General features: G+C 38.5%; 1 protein-coding gene across 5 annotated transcripts in view; it reads right to left on the reverse strand.

Moving 5' to 3' along the window:
* Positions 1–25,591, reverse strand: part of ATP8B4 (ATPase phospholipid transporting 8B4 (putative)) — a 206,294-nt gene that overhangs the window by 144,369 nt on the left and 36,334 nt on the right. For all 5 annotated transcript variants that reach the window (XM_045823771.1, XM_045823772.1, XM_045823774.1 and 2 more), the window contains one exon: positions 1,335–1,448. In XM_045823771.1, the coding sequence (XP_045679727.1) occupies positions 1,335–1,448 (114 nt within the window). The remainder of the gene's footprint in view (positions 1–1,334; positions 1,449–25,591) is intronic.

A 25,591-nucleotide genomic window follows, 5' to 3' on the forward strand; every position in this document is an offset into this window, starting at 1 on the left:
GAAAACTGCGGAAAGTAAAGTCACATTCTGTTGAAATAGTTTGCCCACGAATCCAGTCAGACATTAAGTGACAAATACTCATGAATATATTCCCTTTTTGCTTAAAAGTGAGACACACTCATAGACAGAGTGCAGGTAGACAGCTGTTGGTGGGGGAGGGGTAGCTGGGAGCCTGGGTGGAAGGGGTGGAGGGTACTGAGCAAAAAAAAAAAAAGAAAAGAAAGAAAAAAAAGAAAAGAAAAAAAAGAGAGAAACTCCCTGACAAGGGCAACAGCATGATAATTGCAGGTGGCAGGGCAGGGGTGGGGGGACCACAGGAGGAGGTGGTGGAGAGAAGGGGGAATAAATGGTAATGACAAGACTTGACTTGGGGTAGTAAACACACAATGCAGTGTGCAGGTGGTGTGTTGTGGAACTGTGCACCTGAAACCTGTATAATTTTGTTAACTAGTGTCACCCCCAATACGTTTAATAAAAAGGAAAAAAAAGATTTGAGGTTTCTGCCACCCGCAACCAAAAGATTCTTAATACAAATAATTACTCAATTAAAGAAAAATAGCTCTCAAGCTACTAATCTAGATGGCACACATGTAATCTGTCTGCTTACCTCCTATAATTAGTGCAGATTCCAGCACATTCTGAATCTACCAGTTTAGTGTGATTACATTGCCCTAAAATAAATACTAAGTAAATAACTGGCTAATGTGAGTTGTTTATCTGTATGTGTATTCTCTGAGGTATACCTTTGCCTTTCTCAAATATCACTAAAAGCTTAAATTCCATTTAGGCCCAAATTTTAGTCAAATAGGAAAAAAAAAGCAACGTATCTAACTACCAATTAACCACTCAAAACTATTTAAAAAATCACTCTACAGTGAAATAACATACAGCATACATCATTTATTTTTACATATATGTAAAATATATCAGTGTTCTTAGATGCAAATGAAATTCGCCAGATCAGGTTCCACAAAGTACTACTCAGCTGGACTTGTGGGCTTCACTGCCGCGACACCCACACTGCTAACAGGAGAGGGAGACACAGAAAGGAGGGAGGCCACCAGCAGTAATTATTAACCTCTGGTTTGGTTCAGATGAAGTGCAAGACTGCATTTTGAAATTACCTCAGTGCTGAAAATGATGAGTGTCCTGGTTTTTACCCATTCCTAGCCCTCCCACATTTGTGAAGAGAAATAGCAATAATAACGTAAAAAAATCTGATAAGGAGGGTCTTACTAATTGTGAACATTCAGCTAAGTGAATTAACTTACTTTTTCAAATTATGTGAATACTTTTAATAAACAGATCATGGAGAAATATGACATCAACATTACCTGTAAAATCAGAAGAGAAAGGAAATAGGCATTTGCCACTCTTTGGAACTGTTCAAATAAATTAATTGGCAAGAAGGTGAGAATGTTGTACTTGGATGTATGGATACGATTATCCTGGAAAAAAAAGAGCATCACATTATTTTGGGGCAAGGCATTGTTCATTATCAGAAATAGCCCTAAAATTTACAAGGCTGAGCATGCATTGTACCACAGCAAGAAATATAAGCCAGTTATTTAGGAAATTTTAAGCTCTATGTGGCCCAAGGCCTTCACTTTTCCCAAGATGACATGCTTCTAAAACTAGGTGAAATTACTGTTCAATGCCATAAAATCACCTATGACTAAAAAATGTATCAGGTGCTAAAGTCTGCCCCTGAGTTTTTTACACTTATGCATTCATTCATTTGGCAGATAATGCTTGAGCACCCACTGTATGCAGACACTGAGCTCATGCTGAGGCCCATGAGGTTAGTAGGAACTTCGAGATCATTTGATCCACTTTGCTAAAACATGGCCCTTTTGAGAACTCTGACGAGGGGCCCATGGACCTTCCTTTGAAAGTCTTCTGTGATGAGAAACTAACCACCTTGCAAGGCAGCCTGTCTCCATTTCAGAATGGAGATTGCTAGAAAGTTTTTTATGATGAGAAACCCAAATCTGCCTCCTTGTAACTTCTTGACATGTGCCAAATTCCATCACTGGGGTAACCTAATCCAAATCTAAATCCTTTGTGTGTTGACAAACTTCAACATTTCAAAAATCACTTCTAGAGCTTCCCTCAATCTTCTCCACTCTGATCCAGACATTCCCAAATCCCTAAGCCATTCTCTATGACTTATTTTGTAGACATCTCTGCCTGATCAGCTTCCTCTAGATATATTCCAATTTCTCTGCATCTCTTTTAAGACATGGTGCCCAGAACAAGCACATATTAACAATTCAGTTCAACTAATCCTTGTACAACAGAGACTTTGATGTCCTGTGCTCCGGTCTATTGTATTAACGTGACTTAAATTTCATTAGCATTTTGGCAGTCGTATCCCACCGTTTATTCATACTGAGTTTTGATGAACTAAAATCTCTGGAGTATTTCTTTATAAATTACAGTTGAATCAGATCTCCCCTTCCTAAGAATATGGAATTGATTTTTTTAAATACTGATGTACAAGACCTTTCATACATTCCTATTATACTGGCCTAATTAAAATATTTTCCCTTAAGTGAACTATCCCCAACTATTCAATATTCTTCCCAGCTCTGTGTCATCAAAGAGTTTCAAACACATGCCTTCTATTATTCTTCTGGGTGTCCAACCTGTAGCCCACGGGCCACATGTGGCCCAGGATGGCTGTAAATGCAACCCAACACAAAATCATAAATTTACTTAAAACATTATGACATCTTTTTGTGATTATGTGTCACAATGTATTGAATGTGTAGCCCAACACAACTCTTCTTCATCCAGTGTGGCCCAGAAACAACAAAAGTTTGGACACCCTGTAAAAGCTATAGACTGTTCATTTGAAAGGACAGGACTATAAGTGTCCTTTAGTGGATGATTAGATAGAGAAAATGCATTGCATATACACAGTGTAATACTACTCAACCACTAGAAAATATGAAATACTGCCATTTTCAACAACATGGATGGATCTTGAGAATATCATGCTAAATGAAATGTCAGACAGAAAAGAACAAGAACCATATGATTTCACTCATATGAGGGATATAAAACAAACAACAAAACAAACTCATAGACACAGACAACAGAAGGGTGGTTACCAGAGGAAAAGGGAGGTGCAGGAAGGTTGAGGAGGGTAAAGGGGGTCAAACATATGGTAACAGAAGGAGACTAGACTTTGAATGGTGAGCACACAGGGCAATATACAGATGATAGATAATAGAATTGTGCACCTGAGACTTATGCAATGTTATTAATCAGTGTCACCCTAATAAATTCAATTTTTTAAAATGGACAGGGCTAAATACCCCTAAAATTTTTAATTAAAGAAACAAAGCTTTGACAAACTACTACAGACCTCTGCACAGATTATTGTTAACATCTTTTTCAGGTGTTTATGTAGAACATACTAAGTATGTTTTATTTAACCATTCATAAATCCACCTAAATATACTCCCATGAGGCTGAAATCTATCTTACCTACAAAGATAGTGTGAGAAATCTGGAGTCTTATCAAAGTTCAGAATCTGCATGCCCAAAGAGTTTCCACCCACTGACATTTTAAAAGAGCAGTTAGTTGGTGTGCCTTGTTTTAAGTGTGCCTACACTGACTGCTACTAAATCACTGATACTCTTTAAAGAAAAAGAGTCATCTGTTAAATGGTCATTTTTAACATTTACTAGGAACCAATCTGTCTGGCTCTGTGCAATAAGTTGTGGGCAAGTAAGAAGTATCGAGAGAAGAATTTCCAGCTTAGCTGGCCTGATACATAGTGATGTGCTAAAAACTGGTCTGTGAGTTAATGATGGCTATTTTGCAATGAATTATCTGTTCAAGAGCTGGCTTAGGAAGGAAAGCTGTGAGAACTGTCATGACACATTTTTATAAAGGAGAGACTGGGAGAAAATAATAGGGGAGAGGAAAGCTAAAGAGAAAAAGCAGTTAACAAAAAGAATCACATATTCCTATTTAGGTTTTATATTTTTCCTCTAAGTTGAAACTAAAATAGAGGTTAAGCCTGTATCATGCTGAAAGAACAGACTGAACATCAACTGTGACATTCAAAACCATGGTAGGAATTATTAAAAAGCTCTCCTACAAAATTGGATTCCACATAGGTGGAGTGTGGAACACTACAGCTAATTGTGTGGTACAAAGTGATCATGCCAAATGGGGACTAGGACAATTTTCTCCTATTTGCTTAAACTAGAGCAATGATTGTGTTTGTTCTGCTGGATCTGTTGTGACTTAGTCACAGATGATGCAAATCCTCATGGCTGTGACTAAGACCAAGGAATGAGGGCTCCCCCTCCTGGAGATTCTCTGAACCCATTTACCTTTGTTTTTCAATCGAAAGGAAAAAAAATGTTTTCATTTCCACTGCCCTGTCCAAGAATATGAGTATTGTTAAGACCTTAAATCAGGCAAATTAATATTCAGCCACCTCACAGAGCCAGTCTACAGCCAAATTTTAGTATAGTTCATTCCACAATACAGCAGGAGATATCTTCTCCACGGCCCCTTAGCTTTTACACCATGGACCACTAGAAGCATCCCAAGCCAGAAGACAAGATGAGGAGGACAAGCATGAAGAGGAGGAGGATGAGACAAAGTAGAAAAGAATACATCTGGAGAATCCACATAGCATCTTTAGCACTAATAGAAGCCAAGCTGGAAGTCATGGGTTTAGTTTGTTAGGTAGGTGAGCTCATTAATGACCCCCTGATGAGGCAGGCTTAACCGCACAGGCAGAGGCAATCCCAATCCAGGGCAGGCCTCCCACGTAGTGGGAAAGAGCCTACACCTCAAGGACCATCAGAGACGACCTCCTCCCTGTAGGAAGCTCACTTCCAAGAGGAGAGGGCAGAGCTAAGTAAGCTGAGGAAGCCCAGATATTCCTCTGAAATTGGCACACGACTCCACCTCCCATGGGGCAGAGTAAGTAAAGAGGTGGAGAGAGAAGAATACCCGCATAGAGACCCCTCCACCTGAAAAACAATATCAAGATAAGGAAAAAACATTGCTTGTCTAAAATATGTCAGTATGAAGGCCATGAGGTGGGCAGAAGATGGCACACTTGGGCATCTCAAAGAGAAACTATGAGGCTTTATTACAGACATTGGCACTGAGGCTAGGGAGTGAAGTTCCTTGGAAGCTATAATTTATTATAAGTGAGGAAGGAATGACTGAAAGGTTTTAAACAAAGAAATAACTTGATGGATTCTAATTTTAAGACATTACCCAAGCTACGAGGTGGAGAACAAACTAGAAAAGACACAAGAATAGATGTGAGAGGACCAATGAGGAGGCCTTTGAATTAGTCAAAATGAGAGATGATAGGTGTCTTGGACCAGGGTGGTAGCAACAAGTGATAATAATAATAATTATTATTACTATTAAAATCTTGATATTTATCAAGATTTTACTATGTGTACTGTTCTAAGAGCTTTGCATTTCACAACTCATTTTATCCTCACACTATCCTCATGAAATAGGTACTACTATCCCTACTATATTTAAGGGGAGTCCAAGGTTCAGAGAGATCAAGTCATTTGTGCAAGTTTACACAGCTTATTAGTGGTCAAATCAGGATTGTGAACTCAAGTGCTCTGCGTGCAGAGCCTGCCCTCTTAACCACTAATGCTCCCCTGATTCAGTGCAAAGCAGATATCTGTTCTGCTTTCAGAGCAGTCAGCCCTTGCTCTCTTCCCTACTCTGTATTTCTAGTTTGCTGCCACTTTCTTACCAAGGGAAATGCTGTATATTACCTTTCCCTCTTTAGTCAACTGCTCAGTAAGAGTCTCAGTTATCTAGTGCCTAATGTACGATTACAGCTTCCTTGTATTCCCTCTCATCCCACCTCAAGAGTGTTTTTCTTGGCCGCTGACACAGCTCAAGGCAGGCACAGTATAGCTAGCCACTTCCTTGATTAATCTGACCAATAGAGGCTACAGCAGCCAGAGTCCTTGGTACTTTCAACATCGATGACTTGGTGTGGGGAAAGAATAAAGTAAAAGGTGATAGGTTCTTCAGAGGTGGGCTATCACATGAAATATTAATAAAATGAGAAGTATGATTCTTTATAATGAGATTTGAATGTGTAATTGTACTGCTTAAGAAAACAAAGCAAAAGGAAAATAAACACTGCAAACAGCATTTGGGGAGTTCACCTCAATTCTTTCACTGGCAGAATAAGGCTAACATTTCTCATCTATATATAGGACTATTGCAGAGATGAAAAGATGTGAAAGTATTTTTGCTAAGTTGAAAAATTATACAAATATAGGATTTGGGGGAGCAGCCCCTAAATAATTCAAATGAATTTAGGAAATCCAATGTACTAGGCAGGATAAACCGGGTATGCCACAGTAACGAACAACTCCAGAATCCTCATAGCTTAACACAGTAAGAGTTTGCTTCTTGCTTGTGATACTTGTCCCACATAAGCCAGCAGGGAGACTCTGCTCATCCCAGTTACTCACAGTGGACCAGCCACTGTTTCAAATGCCTCCAGTTGTGGAACCAGAGGGAAAAAGAGAGCTCTGGAGGGTCTCATACCGGGAAAGCTAATGCTTTAACCCAAGTGCTTAAAACTCATTGACCAGAAAGAATCACCATATAGCCAAAAGGCATAAAGCCAGAAACACTAATGGACATGACTAATGGCTACCATAACCAGAAATGGAAACTAGCCCTGATATTTGGAGACTGTGAGACACATCAGCTGCAAAAAATAAATGTCAAAAACCTACATCAGTGCTGCACATCCAGTCCTGTTTGAATGTCAGGTATAACAAATACTGGACTACCTGCTCTTCACCTCAGCTAACAGGGCTCCAAATGTTCTAGTCCTGTGGTCTGGATGAATTCAACTCCCATCCATAACTCCAGGGCCAGGCCCAGATTAGTCTGAGCCAACTACATGGCCCATCTCCTCATTACAACTTTGAATTCAGAGATTAGCATATGACCTATGTCAATTCTGGGGATTTGCTGGAGATAGAAGGCTATCTCTTTCCTAGTGGACTCCAACCTGAAGCAAGTAGCACTAGGAGTATCTTGGAACCATGAGCGGGGATGCTGCCAAGAAGAAACTCTCCACTGGAGATGGAGGGCTGAGAAATTCAGAGAGAGAAACTAGACTAAGCCTCTTCTGAGGCTAGCCCTATCTCCAGACTTTTTAATTATATTATCTACTCATTTATTTTACTATCTTAGTCAATACAAATTCATTTTTCTTTTACTCCCAACCAATCAAACACCAGGTAAGGCACTGATAATATATGTAAGATCAGTTTGTGTTTCTATGCAATAGTTTATTTTTATCTCTATTATTTGCCTTAAAGAATGAGTCACAGAAGGCCAGGTCTAATGCGTTCTGTGGTTGTCTGGGGACGCAGCCTGCGTCTGTGAGTCCCACAGGCCAAAGCCCAGGAGCTTTCGCAATCAGCAACGCAGTTTCAGCACTATCAAAGGTCTTCCCACATTTGATGAAACATTTTTATGTCATAGCTGCTATTAAAAGAAACTGTCAGGACTTTGGAGGGGAAGCCTTGTTTTCTTGCCATAAGAGCAGGCAGATACAATATTGTTATGATACAATCTGAATTCCAGAGAGAAAAATAGTCATGAAGCCTAAGGGAAAGATTATCTCTAAACCCTAAGACAAAAACTCAAAAGAAACTGTGTCCACAGACTACTTGCATAAAAAAAGGAAGTGGCTGAAAGGCACTTGCACCACTCAGGAAATATGTGAAACATTCCTGTTTATGCAAAGATCCCAAAAGAACACGTGTATAGGGCAGATGGGCCTGGAGATTTGGGGTCTGGTGCCTCAGTGATACCAGGCAGAACCACAGCTTCTCAGTTTTGCTAAATGTTGCCCAGTCCAAAACCCACTGCATTCAGGGTTGGGAGCCAAGAAGAAATGAGAGCGCCCCATTGAACACCATTGAGAGAGATGCCAAGCCACAGAAGGGGCTTTAGAGACAGCTGTCAGTAAGTGTTGGCTGAAGTCAGCATCATAGTAACATTCTCCTGAGCTGGGCTCTCCACTGGGAACAAAAACATCAGTGGGATGGAAAAAGCAGAGGGCACATTTCCCCCTACGATCACCTACTCCTTCCACTGAGGACCTTCTGTGCATCAGGCACTACGTCATTGAGCCAGGACTGCAGCTATATCATAAACAGAGTCCCTACTCCCTGAAGCAAGTTGCATGGTATTTGTGGGGAACAAGGCAGGAATGAGCAGACAATAAACTTATAAATTGATGACACAATTTAAGTGATCAGTGCTATGAAGAAAACAGCAACGGAGCAGGGGCACCTGGCCTGCCAAGACTCCCTGAGGAAGTCTGCTTGTTTGACTTTCCAGGTTAATGCAACTTCAAGATTACCCTGTCTGATGAGACCGCTGGGACACCAGTCCCCCCAGGGGTTGCCCAAAATAGTTCTTCAGGCTATCAGAAAAAAATGAGAATTTTAATACATACAATAACAAAATTTTTTAATGAAAATTGCTCATTTATAATGCACAGATCATCTTTACCATATATGTATACACACATCAATATTTAATATATATTTATAAAAATAAATATTTAAATATATACATATAAAATAAACATATGTGCATTGGAAAGGTGTTCTTTTTACAAGTAGGGGACATGCTCAAAAAGTTTGAAGACTGACAGATTAAACATTGTTATGGTCAAAGGAAATGAGTATGACCCACATGCTACCAAAACTTGGTCACAGAGTGGAGAATGTTGGCTCTGAGCAGAATGGTGTCTCTCGTCATACAATGACACCAGCTAACAGGAACTGTCTCCTCACATATGCCAAGCACTGTGCTGAGTACTCTCCATGCATCATCTCAGGTAATCTTCAAAAAATCCAGTGAGTTATTGCTATTTCAGCACCATTTCACAGATGACAAAATCAAGGCTTAGAACAGCACAACTGATGCCTGTAAAAGCTGTTTCATAGACTCACGTGCTCTCTCAAATGGTGTTTCTTGGGAAATGAGTCCAAATCAAGAAGTTTCTAGACTCCCTCATGACCATTGAATTCACTGATCCTTCTAAAACATTATTTGCCTGGTGACAGAAAGAACCTCTCTAAACTAAAGCACAGTGAAGACTGCACCTTAATTCAATCAACTGAAACAGTCGCTTTCAATCCTCTCAATCTAGGGAGAGCATCACAGGACTTGTCTAGGGAGCTTCATTTCCCATCTAGACCTCAGAAACAGACTACGGCCAGGCATGCTTCCCAGCCTTGGTCCCCCTCAAAGCAAATCATAAACCTTGTTCTCTTTTCTACCCTCAGGCCTGCGTATAGTTTCCAGCATCTGACAGACTGTTCTAGGACTAGTAAATAGCCTATGAATAGTAATTTATCCACAAAAAAACTAATTTGGGGCAATTACCAGGGGAACAAATTAAATTTCCCTCTGAGATTAATTTAATCACACTAATATTTTTTTCTCCAGGGTGTTTAGATGTGCGCAACAGATAAAGACTTTAAAATAGTTCTAGACAAAATGTTTACTTTCCTTTTGTGACATCTGAAAGGGATTGAAAATACTTTAAAATTATACACAGAGAGACCTAGTATATGCCTTCTCCAGGAAGGTAAGAGATAAAACAAAAGCAAGGTATACAAAAGAGAAAAGAAAAAAAAAATCAAAGGTTGCATTTCAGTGGGACTTTTATAGAGCATCCCTAATGATTTGTTTGCCTCCTATTACTGATTTGCCAAAGCTCATCTGTGCTTATAGCTCAGCCACCTGCTGGGTACTTAGCTTTGATCCACGGGCCCACCTCATTCTAGGGCTCTAGAGACCGTGGTTGACCAGAGTGAGCATTTCTGTAAGTTGATGTAGGGCTGGCTTGCTCAGGCCAGTTTTCTGAACTACAACTGCATATGAGCCGCCTTGTTTATTAGGACTAAAAATTAGACCATGTTCACGCTGCTGTGCCATCTGGGAACTAAGCCAAATTTCAGGCAGGACCTCAGTGTTTATGACAATAACAAAAGCACAATGGAAAAGTCCAGTTAACGAGGAAAGACACCCGTAAAGAATTTCCCAATGGGCTGAGGGGTTATAATAACACACCACAAATAGTCTAATCTTGCCTTGGACTCTACATCTTACCCTAGAGTTCTACACAAATAACATTATCTCTGGGGTAACTGTGAAATTTTCTCCTGAACCCCTGGGGATCAGATGGGAAGTGCATGTATCTCTGAGTCCTCCGCAGGATGCTGGGGTAACCGGGTCCCCTGGCCAACTCATAAAGATGTCATCCTAAAACTAGCCATTCCTGGTCTCCAGCCTCTTCTTACCCTGGGTAGAGTAATAAATCAAAATTTATACCACCTGGCTTTGTGTCTTTTGTTTATTGAGTGGTTTTGATTTAGGAGTAGAGGTGTTGAGAGATGATCCAAGTTGCTGAGTTGACTTGGAACTGAGGTGATTCTAATAGGAGCAATTCTAAGTGCCAGGCTCCAGGGCAAGTTGCAGTGGACATTCATTTATTTAATAGTTAATGAACCACCCAAGCACCACTGGAGCAGCCAGCTAGGAATAGCAGTGAGTGTACAAAGCTTCTTTTGGAACAAAGTAGACCAGATTCTTTTCCCTACTTCCTAAATGAATAAATGAATGAGCAAATGAATTAATGAGGGACTCCTGGCTGCAGTACCCACACCTTCTCTACCATCTCCTCCCACTTCCTCCATATTCCTCCTTCCCAGTGCATTCTTATTCCACATTCCTGCCTCTCATTTACATCATCAGCAGGAAGGTTTAATAATGAAGTTCACTTAGGCTCCTATGCAAGTATGTTTGTTTGAGGGAGGAAGAAGTCAGAGAAGTTGGTGGGTTTGAGAAAACAGAATCAAGAGGTATTTCATGAGGACAGAGGACTGTGCTCCATGTCCCTCCCGCTGAGAATCACCAATGGCACTGTAATTGGGACCAGGATTAGAGGGGAGTGGAGACAAAACCTAGGGGCCTGTCGTGTGGCCTGAGGCCTTTCTGAGAAACTGGTTCTCTCTCAATAGCTATTGCTTACATTTACAACAACAAAGGATATCAAACCCACTTTAGACATTCTCCTCCCTCAATGGTCCTTTCCTGTGAAATGACTTGCCTATGTCCTCTGTAAGGAAAGTGATATCCAGAAAGTTCAAAGCACTTGCACAGAGCACAACAGAGTCATGGCCCCCAGCAGTCCCCTGGACTCCTGGGAAGTTTTCTGACTCAAAACCTAAAGAAATGGACTGTGAGCTCCTTGAAGGCAGATAACAATGAGCCTTGTCCACCCCTATGTACCTTACCCCTGTGTCAAGTGTATGGCAATTCCCGAATAATATTTGTTCTTAATAATTTAACCTATAATGGTACTTCTTAATTTTTAATAATAATTGCGGTTGTTAAATAAATGCATGAATAAGCGAACAAATAAGAAGTAGACTATAGCAATGACTCAAAGAAGCCCTCTACCAAAAATCTATACACCTATTATATGCCTGGCGCTGTGCTATGCAGTGTGTATCCCTAGAGTAGAGGGAAATACAGATGCATCACATTCAAGCCAACTCTCAGTGTCAAACACTGTCTCTGGCTCTCTGGGAGGATAACACATTACCCAAGGGAGGATAATACATTAAATTCTAACACTTCAAAGTAAGGAGGATTTCCTTGCTGATGGGAAAGATCTTGGAAACAGCAAAGCATCAGGCAACTGGGTAGACATGGGAAGTAAGATATGGTATGGCAAAGTCCATCCATAAATCACTTTAGTTGAAAGCACTTCACTTCCCATTAGCATTGAATTGAGGAAGGGGCTTATCACAGCCTATAGAACTCATACTGTTCTACACGCCTCACACCTTGAATTCAAACTGGATTTTGCATTTATGACTAAGCCCCACAGTTTCCCTGAAAATGCCATTGAAACATGCCAAGTTTCTGTTGCAAAATGGTAACATAAAATGCTTTCAATATGTGCCTTCTTACTTGTGACGAACAACTATTTTGACAGGAACTATTGTAAAGGAAAGCAAGAAGAAGCAAAGAACTAGAAGGAAAAGAAAGAAAGGGGAAAGGGAGAGAGGGAAAGAGGAAGCAAGAAAAGGAGAGAGGGAGGGATACATGCTATAAAGAAAGGACTTACATATGAAAAAATGACAAATCACAACTCAAACTTAAGGTACATAAATTAGGAAGAAAGACCTTCCTTGCAAATCTTGTTTCAGAAAAAATTCAAGAACTCCTTGAAGACATTTTCCTCAAAAAAAAAAAATCTAAATCACATTCACATAAAGGAACAACAATCCTGGAGATTATTATGCTAAGTGAAATAAGCCAGTCAGAGAAAGACAAATAACATATGATTTCACTTACTTGTGGAATCTAATGAACAAAATAAAGCGACAAAATAGAACCAGAGGCATGGATGGATACATGGAACACACCAACAGACCTCAGAAGGGAGCGGGTGAGGGGGGACTGGATAAAAAAAAGATGAAGAGAGTAGCCAAAGAACATATATGTGTAGCCCGTGCACATAGACAACAGTGTGATGAAGGGCAGAGGCTGGGTAGAAGTGGAAGGGTGGGGGGACATCTGTAGCAGCATCAACAATAAAAAGAAAACAAAAGAAAAAGAAACAATCCAGTTAATTAGTACTTGGGTAAATGCCAATTGTCCCAAAGATACTTGAGTATTAGGAAGAAGTGAGGGCTTGGAGTCCTGAATCTGAAAGGTGACTCCACATTTTACTGAGTAAGTGACTTTGGAAAAAAAATCTTAGTCCCTCCAATCCTCAGTTTCCCCATCTGTAAAATGTGGGTGATAATATCTACCATGCAGACTTGTGAAAGTCACATGAGGTAATGCATCTAAAGTACTGGCATTGTGCTTGATAATTAATTTTTTTTTTCCTCCTCACCCCTTTTCTTATATCAAAATTTTCAGGGCATTCCCAACTAAAGTAAGAATAGGGGATGAATATAGTACTTCTGAAATTCAAATGTTCCATTCACAAAAGTGTATATGAATCATATGGAGATTTTGCTCAAAAGTGGATTATGACTTGGTAGTTGTGTGGTGGGCCCTGAGATGCTGCATTTCTAACAAGCCCCAGGGGAGGCCAATGATGCTGGTCTAAGTCCTGTGGACCAACCTGAAGAAGCGAAGTGCTAAATGGCCTCTTAGCATTTGAATAAGCATAAGTATCTGTGATGTAAATAAGGTTGCATATATTTTTAAAAGGCTATGTAAATAATTCAGTTACATTAGTACAAATCCAAAAAAATCCTATTTGTCTTCTATAGATTATGCACCTTGAGAGGAACTTGATTTTCCGCTGGACCGTGGAGCTGGGGAAGCTCTGACATGCCTCACACCAAGACTCAGAGCACAAAGCCGAAGTGTCCCTGACTCAGCTAAGCACATTTTGCTAGATTTCTTCTCCAAACCTTGGAAAAATACACTGAATGAAAAGAAATATCACACATTCTCAATTTAAGCTCTAGCTAATAAAAAGACCAGATCAAACATAAAGCTGGAAAACAAAGGACCATGGAGGAAACTCAATGGGCATGTGGAGGCCAGGGGGAGCTGGCAGGTGAGCAGCAGAAATGGGGCTGGGGAAACCCCTGTTTAACATGATAAAGTGCACAATACTGATTATTTGCACAGGCAATAATAGCATACAAGACCTGTATCAGGAATGTATTTATAATTTTTTGTTCATAAAACATAAAATTCAGAACTATTCCTTAGTGTCAAAATATTTTAAGTATTGATTTTTAATAATCACAAATATATATTTACAAGTTTTAAAAATTCAACTACCCTTTAGATTCAAAACATTCCATTTTAGTATATCCGAGAAGTAAATTTGAGTGAGCTTATAATTTTCTTCAGCCAGTTTATATGGGTTTACAGGTGACTGGCACTTGGCTTTCTGAGCAGCCAAATTGTTTCCCAAATCCAGACATGGATTCAGGTGCAGTAGAAATTGGTAGGTCTGCAAAATCAAGTTAGATCATTTTTATAACATATAAATGCAACATGGTATATTACCATTCTTTCATATTTTTAAAAGATATTTATTCCTTACTGAACAAATTTAAGAAAAGATTCATCTCTCCTTGGCTGGCATGGCTCAGTGGGTTGGAGCATCATCCAGCCTAATGGTTGTGGGTTTGATTCCCACTTCAGGGCACATACCTAGGTTCTGGTCTAACCCCTAGTCTGGGCACATAAGGGAAAAAATAAATCAATGCTTCTCTCTCACATCAATATTTTTCTATCTCCCTTCCTCGCTCCCTGCCCCTCTCTCTAAAAGCAATGAAAACACATCCTCTGGTGAGAATTTGAGGAAAGGGAAGGGAAAGGAAGGGAAGGGAAGGGAACCAATTCACCTCTTAGAAAATTGTCTTCCTTATGCAACATAGTGAAAATGTTCATTAAGAGTTTAACACCACTCATTTTCATACTTAATATTACAAATTCTTATACTATTATTTCACTTATGCATATAAAATAGTTTCTAACCCCCAAAAGGATAGCAAATTTCTGAGGGGTGAAGACCTGACTTTATGCTTTTTTAAGTTTCTAACACATTTAACAAAGTAATAAACACTTACTAATTACTCAATACAAGGCTTTCTAATTGGGATAAACCCAATTAGAAAAAATACAGAATAACACATAGGGGAAAAAGCCATTCTATTTATCAGAAGAAAACATGAGCTAGTATAATTGTTAGTACTTCACAACACAAACCAGTTATTTCTAGTACATAACTAGAGAAGTACTTTTGCCAAAGAAAGATAAGCAGTAGCATAAACACAGGTTTTTCATATGTTATAGCATATCTTCATGCAGTTTATTAGCCTTGATCAGAGAGCAAAAAAGAAGAAAAAAGTCAAACATTTAGCTTATTTTCTCACCTAGAAAAGTCTGAACAGTGCTTTCTCTGCAAAATATTATGATGAAGTTCAGACCATTTATGTTTCTAACCTCAAAAATGTCTTGTTTAAAACAATGCCGTTTTGTGGCATTTGGTCTAGAAGAGTGTTTAAAATATTGCAACAGGGGACTACATGGTTTGCAAGAATCATAGAAACATGACACGGAAAGGAATCTTCAAAGTTGAATTATTCATTCTATCCTTCTGCTTCCATATAGAAGTCATCTAAATGAGCTCTGTAATGGATTGGTTTTTTAAAAAGGCTTCTGCTTATTAGGAGGGAGAGCAATAACATAACATGTTTAAACAAAAACTCTGGGTTGGCAGCAAGGAAGTTAATTATACAAATAGGAAAGTACAGTGGTTAAATCAGAGGTAATGATTAATGGCCCAAAGGCAATCTGTAAGGAAGTGTCTAGTGATGAGGCACATAGCTCTGTCTTTGACTGTGTTGTCCTCAATATTTTTATTAGTAACTTATATCAGTGATTCTTAGTCCTGATTGCTCATTAGAATCACCTGGGGAACTTAAAGAAGTACCAATGCCTGGGCTCTGATTCAATTGGCCCCTTGGATCAGACATCCGTGAAGATGCAGACGACATACTCATCAAGTCCACATGTGATACAGTAATGAAAGGGATAATTTAATGACAGAATAACTCCCTGTTGTGTGTGAAATTCTATGGCAAGTAAGATACAGAGACAAATGTAACACACTCCTTGTCACCAATGATGAAAATTAGATTTAGTGTGAGATCAATGAAGTCAAAAATCACCAAAACACTAATGCCATCTTAGACTGCATTAATAATTCTTCTACTTCAAGCTAGTCAAATAACTTTTGAAATAGATTGTGTTCGACTATGGAGCAAGACACTTTGAGAGGTTACAGAAAAGCTGAAGCCCTTTGAAAAGAAGAATTGCAGGTAATTGTCCTGGAGATTGGTCTACCCAGTGAACCCAAGTTTGATATTTTAAATCCAAATTACCAAAAAAAAGTCGCATGAAACAGAAGACACGTTGGCTCTGCTCTGGCCTCAGAAAATGCTGAACTAATGGATAATGAAGCAAGAGAGATTGATGTAGTCCAATTGATGGAAAAACTGTTTAAAGTCAAAACTATCCAAAGACAGCAAAGGGTGTTTGGGGAGGCAGTGAGTGCCCCTCCTCTACTGTTATGTAAACACAGACTAGATGGATAGTCAGCTAGAATTATGTAAAGAGTAATTCTGCACTGAGATTCTATCATGAACTTTAGCTAACTTAACAGTACCAGGGAAGTCAGTCAGTTTTGTATAGAACAACCCTTCTTCCTAGCCCCTTTGGACTGTTGGTGCAGAATGATGTCACCATCTGCAACATGTCTGCATTGCACATGGACAGCCACAGCTATAATGATGTGACTTTGATTCACAACCAAGGAGCAGGTATGAAATTCAGGACAGTTAAGGTTGCTAGAGATATCAAGATAAGGATAGTGGCAGCTAGAGACTTAGGTCCCTGATCTAGATATAAGAGTCTGATTGTTGCCCTTTGCTTAATTTTTCTTTTTTTAATTTTATTTTAATTGTTCAAGTACAGTTTTCTGTCTTTTATTCCCAACCCAGCCCTCCCCACCTCCCTCCCATTTCCACCCCCCTTAGTTTTTGTCCATGTGTCCTTTATATTTGTTCCTGAAAACCCTTCTTCTTTTCCCCTGAAATTCCCTCCCCTCTCCCCTCTGGTCACTGTCAGCCTGTTCTCTATTTCAGTGTCTTTGGTTATATTTTGCTTGTTTGTTTGTTTTGTTGTTTAGGTTCCTGTTAACGGTGAGATCATATGGTATTTGTCTTTCACCACCTGGCTTATTTCGCTTAGCACCAACCCAAAAGAACCTTTGCACCCCAATGTTCATAGCAGCACAATTTACAATAGCTAAGTGCTGGAAGCAACCTAGATGCCCATCGGTAAATGAATGGATCAAAAAACTGTGGTACATTTACACAATGGAATTCTATGCAGCAGAAAGAAAGAAGGAGCTCCTACCCTTTGCGACAGCATGGATGGAACTGGAAAGCATTATGCTTAATTTTTCAAAGAATAGTTTTTCACTGTTCAAGCCAGAACATTCTAACAAAGATGTGTAAACATCCTCAAACTACAACCTTACCTACCTGCATACACACACACACACACACACACACACACACATTTCTATATGTGGCTCCTAATCAATTCCTGGAACCATTTTTAAAGTGTCTTCAAATTTAAATTCAATGCCTAAATAGCTTGCTTTTGTAAGAAACTGCATGGAAAGTCAGCTATAGAATGCAACAGTAATCTGAGCGCTGGTTTTGCAACAGTGCACATGAATTTGAGACTACATTTTCAACACAAGTAATGTGATTAATCTTTCAACTACACAATGTAAAATATGATAGTTACTATCTTTTGATAATATGATCACAGAACCAAACTATTTGGTCCAGTCAAGACAATTACAAAACAAGATTAAAAAACACTTTGAGACAGTTGAGGTTGGTGGTTTTTCTGTTAACCTCTCAACTGTTACTGAACTTGCCCAATTTTATCCATGTGGTTGATATATGGATTACTCACATAACCCACCCATTTGCCAACGAAGAAACTGCATTTGTAGTTCTCTCTTCACACAGGAAGTTACTTTTCTTCCTACTCTATCTTTTCATTCTCAGTCTTAGTTTAACTCTGTTTCACTGTAGCTAAGCTATAACACAGCCCCAAAATTCTAACATCAAAATTAGCTTATCAGCTCTTCTAATTCCAATTATACACTACTTGTAAACTTTTCAATTCATATCATTGCAAGGAAGAAAGTGCAAGTAAAATAAATTAGCCAAAGCTGGTGGATTTACTTGAAATTTCCTTCACAAAGCAGGTGAAATGAAACCAGTTGATGAGGATGCTGAAAGTATCACAAGCCTGGAATAGGTAAATAAGAAATACTTGAGAGGTTTAGAGTTTAAATGGACTTCTCAACTACCTTTTTTATTTACTTCCATTTTATTTGATGTTTCCAAATGTTAAAAAGTCAAGATTTTTACACCAATTATCTCACATGAGACCATGGAAAGCAATCCCAAGTGTGTACAACAATCCCCTTCCGTTTGCTGTTTTATACAGCTGTGTGATCAGCTCTGGGAAACTGCACAGCATGTGTCTACTTGGGAAATTTCACCTATTTACAAAAGACAAAATACCCAACAACATGCAAGATAGTTGCTACTTTGTGTATGCAAGTCAATTTACAAACGTTATCCTATTTGGGAGGCAGATGGGACTGAAAATTTTAGCTGTCTGGTTCTCTCCAACTACCCCACAGAAAGCAAAATGACAGTCTCAGCACTCTGTAATCTTTGGGGGTTGAGACAGTAGACACTTTCTGTTACCTGTAGAAGATTCAGTTGTTAAGCCTGAAAATGTATGCTTTTTCTCTGAACAAAAAAATCCTTAAGGCCCTTCCTCTAATTTTGCTAGACTAGGTTACAGATGAATAGCGAAGAGCCCCTCATTTGAAATTTAAAATGTGGCAACTGTAAATATTCTGTCACATTCCACAAACTTTTGCTAATTGCATAGATCAAAGACAGTGGTGGCACTGAAGAAATCCTGACTTGAGTGGCACTGCTTCGTCCAAGTGTTTCTGACCAAAGGAAATCATACAACAATATTTACAGGCTCACTTTTAAGGGGTGGCCAACATTAATACTGTACCTACTGTACAGGTCAAATACATAGTCTAAGAGTTTAAAATAGGTCATGCATTGCTAACTCTAAGAATGTCACATACAAGATACACCCCACCAAGTACTTGTGACAGCATTTCAGGTGGACACAGTCCTATATATGAAAATAATTCAGTGTCTCTGTTGTATTGAGTACGTAATTTAAAGGAGCTTCAGAGCTTACTGAGAACAAAAATTTTAACCCATTGAAGATTGATAGAACATGTCTGTGGGGTTTAATTGTTTTCTTTAAAAAAAAAAAACATAACCTCTGCACAAAGAAAATCATAAAAATTGCAGGTGGTCATGTGTGATCATACTGCATAATTTAGAATGAAATATCATTGGTCAAATTACTCACCTCTCCGACAGCATTAATCTGTGAACTAACGTTAGTGCAGCTGCATTCATGGAACAAGGTCCCATTTTTTTTTAAAGTGGCACCAATTTTCCTCAAGTATAACAGTACCCTATTTTTAGCAGCAATTATATTTTTAAAAGTTAACAACTTATAGAACAAATCTATAACTATACTTATTTTCTACTTTATCCTCACCAGTTACAATATTTACAAAAGGCTAATGTCCACATACAGAATGACCTTGCCCTTGTCCCCAACCCATACCTTATTCAAAGATTTTCCCTCCCACCTCATATCTGGCCTTTCGGGGGAAGCACAGGAGTTTCAGACAAGTTACTGATGTATTTTTAGATAGGGTTCTTGATTTTAATACATATATACACAAGTATAAGACAAAAATAATTCTCACTTCAGGTATGTTCCAGTGCCCCAAAAGTTAGGTGCTGACTAGTCCCAAATGATGAGCTCTAAAAAATGAGACATTCTAAAGTGCCCTAACAATCTAAGTCTGTATCAGCTGAAGAGCCAGGAGGTTGTTGCAATGGTGAGGCAGTCGTCCCAGACTGGCGTTTGAGGTTACAGACTCCAGGCCTAGGCATGTTTATTGGTAAACAGCAAGTTTAACTGAAGAGGTGTCACTAAATTCAAATACTGAAAACATATTTATGAAAGCAATATACATTGAGTAGAACGTGGTTCTAGGGTATTTTGTGTAAAGAGAGATTTTGAATAAAGGGAATTGGCAACTGGGTGTGCTAACTCCAATTCCGTGAATTCAGATTTCGTGACAAGATGATGGATTTGCTACGTGCATTTTGCTTACAATGCCTCCCTAAAACTTGCTGACTCTAGAGAGGTAAAAGTTTGTGTTAAAGGGCTATTGAGCAAAGGAGAAGTATGCTAGTGACAAAAGGCTAGTCGTGAAAATTGAGACAAATGAGTTGACAAATTATGGAAAATAGCGAATTTGACAGGTCCTCTGTCAAAATAGTTATTGTGCCATACAGAAATAGTCCAAATATGGAATTTATCAATTAAAATTGTGATCCTGTGAAACCCATTTTCAGATTAATGGATTTCTTTAATACCAAGAATTATTTTTGTAAACTGGCACAACAGAAGAATTGTTGAATACATTAATGCTGTGAATGAGAAAACAATGTGGGGGAGGGTGAGACATAGGATTTTTTAACTATATTAATGTTCCACTTTAGAACATTCAGGAATAGGAATTTAGAAACTAAAGCAAAAAGTTAAAACAAATCAAACATATTAAGGAAACAAGGAATCGAACAATTGCTTAGCCAAAGAATAACACTCTTTAAATAAATCACATGTCAAAAAGATAAACTATTTATACTTTTAAACTCTTGAATCCAGAATGAAAATGAGTTTGAGAGATGTCCAAAAATTATCTTTCCTCCTATAAATAAATTATTTATAAAGGAGAAATAAAAAATTTCTGTCATAAAGAACATAGATAATTTACACAGGTACCAACAGCACACAAAACAGTAGGCATTTTCAATGTTTGCTAAAAAACCACTGTTACTATGGTAATGCCCCAACACACGCACACATGCACACACACTCGCAACAACCAACAACCCGAAACCCAGCTAATTCCAACTTGTCACTCTGCTCATCATCATCTGTACTTGAGCTGGCACATAAATTGCTTTGGTTATCAGGCCTGTTGATGAGGATCTACAGCATATTGGCAGTGCAACTGTGCTGAGCAGGAAAGAGAGAAAGAGAAACCCAAATTTTCCATCAGGCTGGGGATTAAAGTAGGACTGGGATGCGTCCCAACATGTTGCTATCTGAAGAGTCTCCCAAAGACAATGTTCACTTTCACCTTTCCATGGACTTTGTGTACTTGCACAGGTGAACTGTGTGAGAAGAGTGATTCAGAAATGCTTCATTTCAGTAGGCCTGAAAGCTTCTATACTATTTCCCTCCTTTTTATTATAAATTCTTAATTGAGTGTACTATACCCCACTCCCTTCTTTCTAGCATTTTTTCCTGCCCTTTGACTTCCAAATCCCAACTTTTTAAGAAAAATTAAAACTGCCTTCTTCAGAGTTTCTTCCATTGCTTTCTCCTGACTGAACAATGATTTTCCTTAGTTCTTAACCTCGTGGGCACCAAGCATCAGGTGCGGGCTTACCCAGCCTCTGCCTCCTGAGGGGCTCCTTCCTCTGCTGTCTTCTCACTGTCCTCTCTGTTCTCAGTCCTTGCTGCTCTCTGCTCATTCCTTGGGCCCCCTCCCTCCCTGTCTCTAACTAACTGAGAGTTTTCACCCCAACATGCCACAGTTCAGCCACCACTCCTTGACGGGTTCTATCTTTCTCTCAGCTGTAAGTGCTTCCTTCCAACTGATATCCCTAATCTACAGCTCTAACCTCATCCAAGTTACATGCTATAATTACCTGGGCATTTCCATTTAAATATCTAACCTATTTAATCTGGAGGAAAATAAAATCCTTTTTCACTTTGTGACTCCTCAAGTCCTGAATACTTTTACCTCTTATTAAAACTCTTTTTAAAAATAATCTAGACTCTCTTTTGTAAAATAATCTGAGCCACAAATTCCTTTAACACATACCTCACCACAAATTAATAGAATACAGGGTTTTTCTGTCTTTCCCTCCTAACTGCAGTGGTACAAATAGACAAACAAGGTGGAATCACTTCCCATTTATTCTGGCAACACCTCCTCAAACACTTTCACTCACCCTGAGCCCTCATTTCCCTAACACTTACATCCACACCACGCAATTAGAATTTAGCATTGCCTTTTCATGATTACCTATTATCAAGTTCTTTCCCGGGTGATGATCAGCTCTTCTTGAGTAAATTACGCATACTCCTTGAAGGCTGAGAGCAGAATTTATACCCGCTTTGTTAATAACCTCAGAAACTCTCAACACATTGCCAGTCTAAGCAGATAGGGCCTTCTAACATGGGAAGGGACCATAATTCTGCTACCCAGAAGATGCTATTGATTTTAAGTGTTTGTTAAGAAACAAAAGACTGTGAAAGTAGCTTTGCCCCTTTCTCCTTTGATCCTGCTTAAGAGATTCAGACAGAGAGACATGCTTCAGGGAGGAGATTTTAGGATGATGCCTTCACCTAATCTAAATTGAGTAGGGTAAACCAGAGGGCTTCAGGCAGGTAGGTGCAAGTTAGCTAAATACCCTTTGGGTCCCATTGTTTCCAAATTGCCTAGCAAGGATTTTCCTCCCACATATGTTCAGCTCTTCAATTACCTATAAATTGCCCACTCTCACTTCTGAAATTTAAAGCACCTTCCTGCCCCTTCTCTTTTGTCCAAAATGTCTTAGGTACCCAATGTTGCTTCACTGTCTTTGGAATTTTTATGGAATGATCATGTCTATGTAAATTCCCCATGCACCTCTATTAAACTTATTCTTCTGTTAGTCTTTCTCTCTTAATGTGGTTATTAGCCTAGCCAGAAGAATTTAGGAAGTAGGATAAAAAGTATTAATATTTTTTAGCCCTCACACATATTCACTTTAGGGCCCACCTAAAAATACACTGCCCTTCCTAGTTTCCTCATGTATTTTTAGCTCCTTGAACTTTATTTTCTTTTTGTATATTTCCTCAAAACCTCTTTGTAAAGCAAGTCAACAAACACACACATTGCTACGCATACAGTAGGCACATAGTGAATCTGTCAAATTTTGAAAATCATTTTCAGATCTATAAAAAAAGATGATCAATCATTAATTCACCCACACACAGAAAAACATAAAGTTTCACTGTTTTACCACTCTGGTCTTAGAGAAACACACTATTACAAAGTGGGCCTGAAGAGGTCTAGTCCCAGCTCACAAACCCAGAATGGTGGTGGACCATAGTTTTCTACTCCTCTCTTTACCACTTATTGTGAGTTAAGAGAAAACAAAAATGATCATTGAAACATATAAGGTCCCATTTAAACAAATGGGTGGGAAATGGAATGGATTCATGTTGAAGGGTGTCTTGGTGACATCACTGTATCACTGTCTGCTGAGAGTCAGCCATTATTGTCTTATTGCATGAACATTCTTTGAAAAACCCAAGTGGTCATCGTTCTACCACTCACAAAAATCATGAGAGCAGCTACATATTCCATCCAATAACCACAATATCAACAAGACATTCTAAGATGCTAGGAATAAATTAAAGTGTTAGAATTACAATTTTTGGGTGGAAGCCTTTCTTTACAAGCATGCAAAGCAATTTGGTTAAATTTTCACCAACTTATATGAGCTCATGCACTTCCTGAGTAGGATCAATAATTTAGCTCAGGAAAACAAAAAACAAAAAATCCTTTAGAAAGTTCCCATCTACCTTTGTGCATGAAATACACTCAGATAAAAGTTACTACATGTTCAGCTTTTCCCAAATTTTCTGATTTTGAGGCTTTCTCATCACTCAAATAAGTTCATCTTCCTTCTCAAATTCTGTGAAGAATTTGAATGAGAATAGAGTGTGCCTGTGACTAGGTGAGAAAGAGGGAGAGCAAGAATCAGTAAAAAAACCAATGATTTCTAAAACCATTTGTTTACTTTTAAATGAAATCAGAAAACAGCTATATTAATCTAATATTTTTCTGACTATTTTTTTACATCAACACACTTTAATACAACTACAACTGTTTTCACTACTACCATTCACTTTGAACTCCTTTTAATAGGAATGAGTCTGGCTACTTGGCCCGCTCTCACAATTTTTCTAACATTTTTAACATTAACATATTTTAATACAACATTGTTTTCATTACTTCCATTGTTCATTCCTATTATTAACCAGGAAAACTTTGAACTCCTTTCTAATGAGAACAATAATTCTAGCACTTGGCTTGCTTTCCCTCCGCTCTTCAATCCACTTTGTTTTACACATCTTGGCAGTCTGAAATCCCTCTAGTTTTCACAATATCGTGTCTAATTCACCAGTTAATTTCACTTAGAATCATTAACCTTGTTTTTCATTTATGTTCTGAACCCTTTATGTTTTTAATTGAATTTATTGGGGTTACATTGGTTAATAAAGTATATAAGTTTTAGGTGTATGATTCTATAACACATCATCTGTATGTTGTATTGCGTGTTCACTACCCCAAGTTATGTCTCTTTCTAAACTGCTTATTTCTTAAAAGTACTTTGGTTGTTTTTTAAGCCTGTGCTATTTCCTATAATGTACTTTGAAGCTTTAGGCTTTGTTGATAAATTAAGATTCCTTAGGTACTGAAATACCCTTCGGCCTTCAAAGAGAAAAATTTTCTTGGTCAAGCTTAGCGCTTGTGGAAATCACACTATCTGAGCTTTGTGTGAATTTTTCTCCCAAGTACTCATCTACAAATATTAAGGGTAAGATTTAAAGTCATCCTTAGCCTCATATTTGTAAAATTTGGTCTCACGTTTATCTGCCTTTGTCTCCAGAATTTAAAAACTTTACCCATAGGGAAGGAGCAGAGATTTGGGAGACTTGTTTGTTTATTTTTGTTTTGGGGGGTTGGAGGGCAGCTTTTGTAGTCTTTTATATTGTTGTTCAATTACAGGTGTCCCCATTTTCCTCTCATTACTCTCCCCTAGTTGTTTATTTTTGTTGTTGTTTAGTTTTTTTTTTCAGGATTGACCAAAAGAATAGCATAGAATCATGGGAAAAAATCTTTGGAATCCAGTCAATATGAGTTAGAATTCCATCTTGACCACCTCTTAGCTATGTGACCTCAGTTACTAAATGAAGCTCCACTCAGTCTCTCTGTTGTGTGGAAGATCAGCATATGTACAGATCACCTTGCACATGGCAGGACTCACAGCTATAAGAATGGGAGCCATAATCTCGCTGTGTGACCCTGAGCAAGCCATTGAAGTGAGATCTCTGTGCCTCAGTGTTTTCATACATAAAAGTGAGATAATAAAAGTACTCTCTCATAGAGTTGTGAAATTAGATAATCTTAATATAGCAGAGTGCTTAGAGCCATGCTTTTCCTATAATAAGCACCACACATGTGTCAGCTATTCATATGATCATCATCACTAACTTTATTGTTATTATTATCACTGTTAACTGAGAGGATCAGGAAAATTTCCCAAACTCATCAAATGCTTCGATAAGTATCTCACTGAATTATTATTACTTCCATATGGCTTATTTGGTGGGGAAGAGGGCGGAAGTGGTCTGTACTACCACAATTATTATTAGTCTTCTTATTTTTGGTGCATTTGTTTCTGTACTCTAGCATCATCTTCATAATTTATCAGCAACTTTCACACCTTCAGTATCACATATTTGCTAACTTTTGGCAAGATACCTCCACCAAAAAGTTCACAACTTCAGCCAATTTCTCAGTATCTCCTTAACACTATTATCACCAACATCTCACTTAAGCCACTCCTTTACAGGGAATCTAAAATTTATGGTGACTATTTGCCCACAGCCATGTTAAGTTTAAAAGAAAAA

The sequence above is a fragment of the Phyllostomus hastatus genome, unplaced genomic scaffold (assembly GCF_019186645.2).
Source record: "Phyllostomus hastatus isolate PE091 unplaced genomic scaffold, TTU_PhHast_1.1 phas_scaffold_501, whole genome shotgun sequence".
NCBI lineage: Eukaryota > Metazoa > Chordata > Mammalia > Chiroptera > Phyllostomidae > Phyllostomus > Phyllostomus hastatus.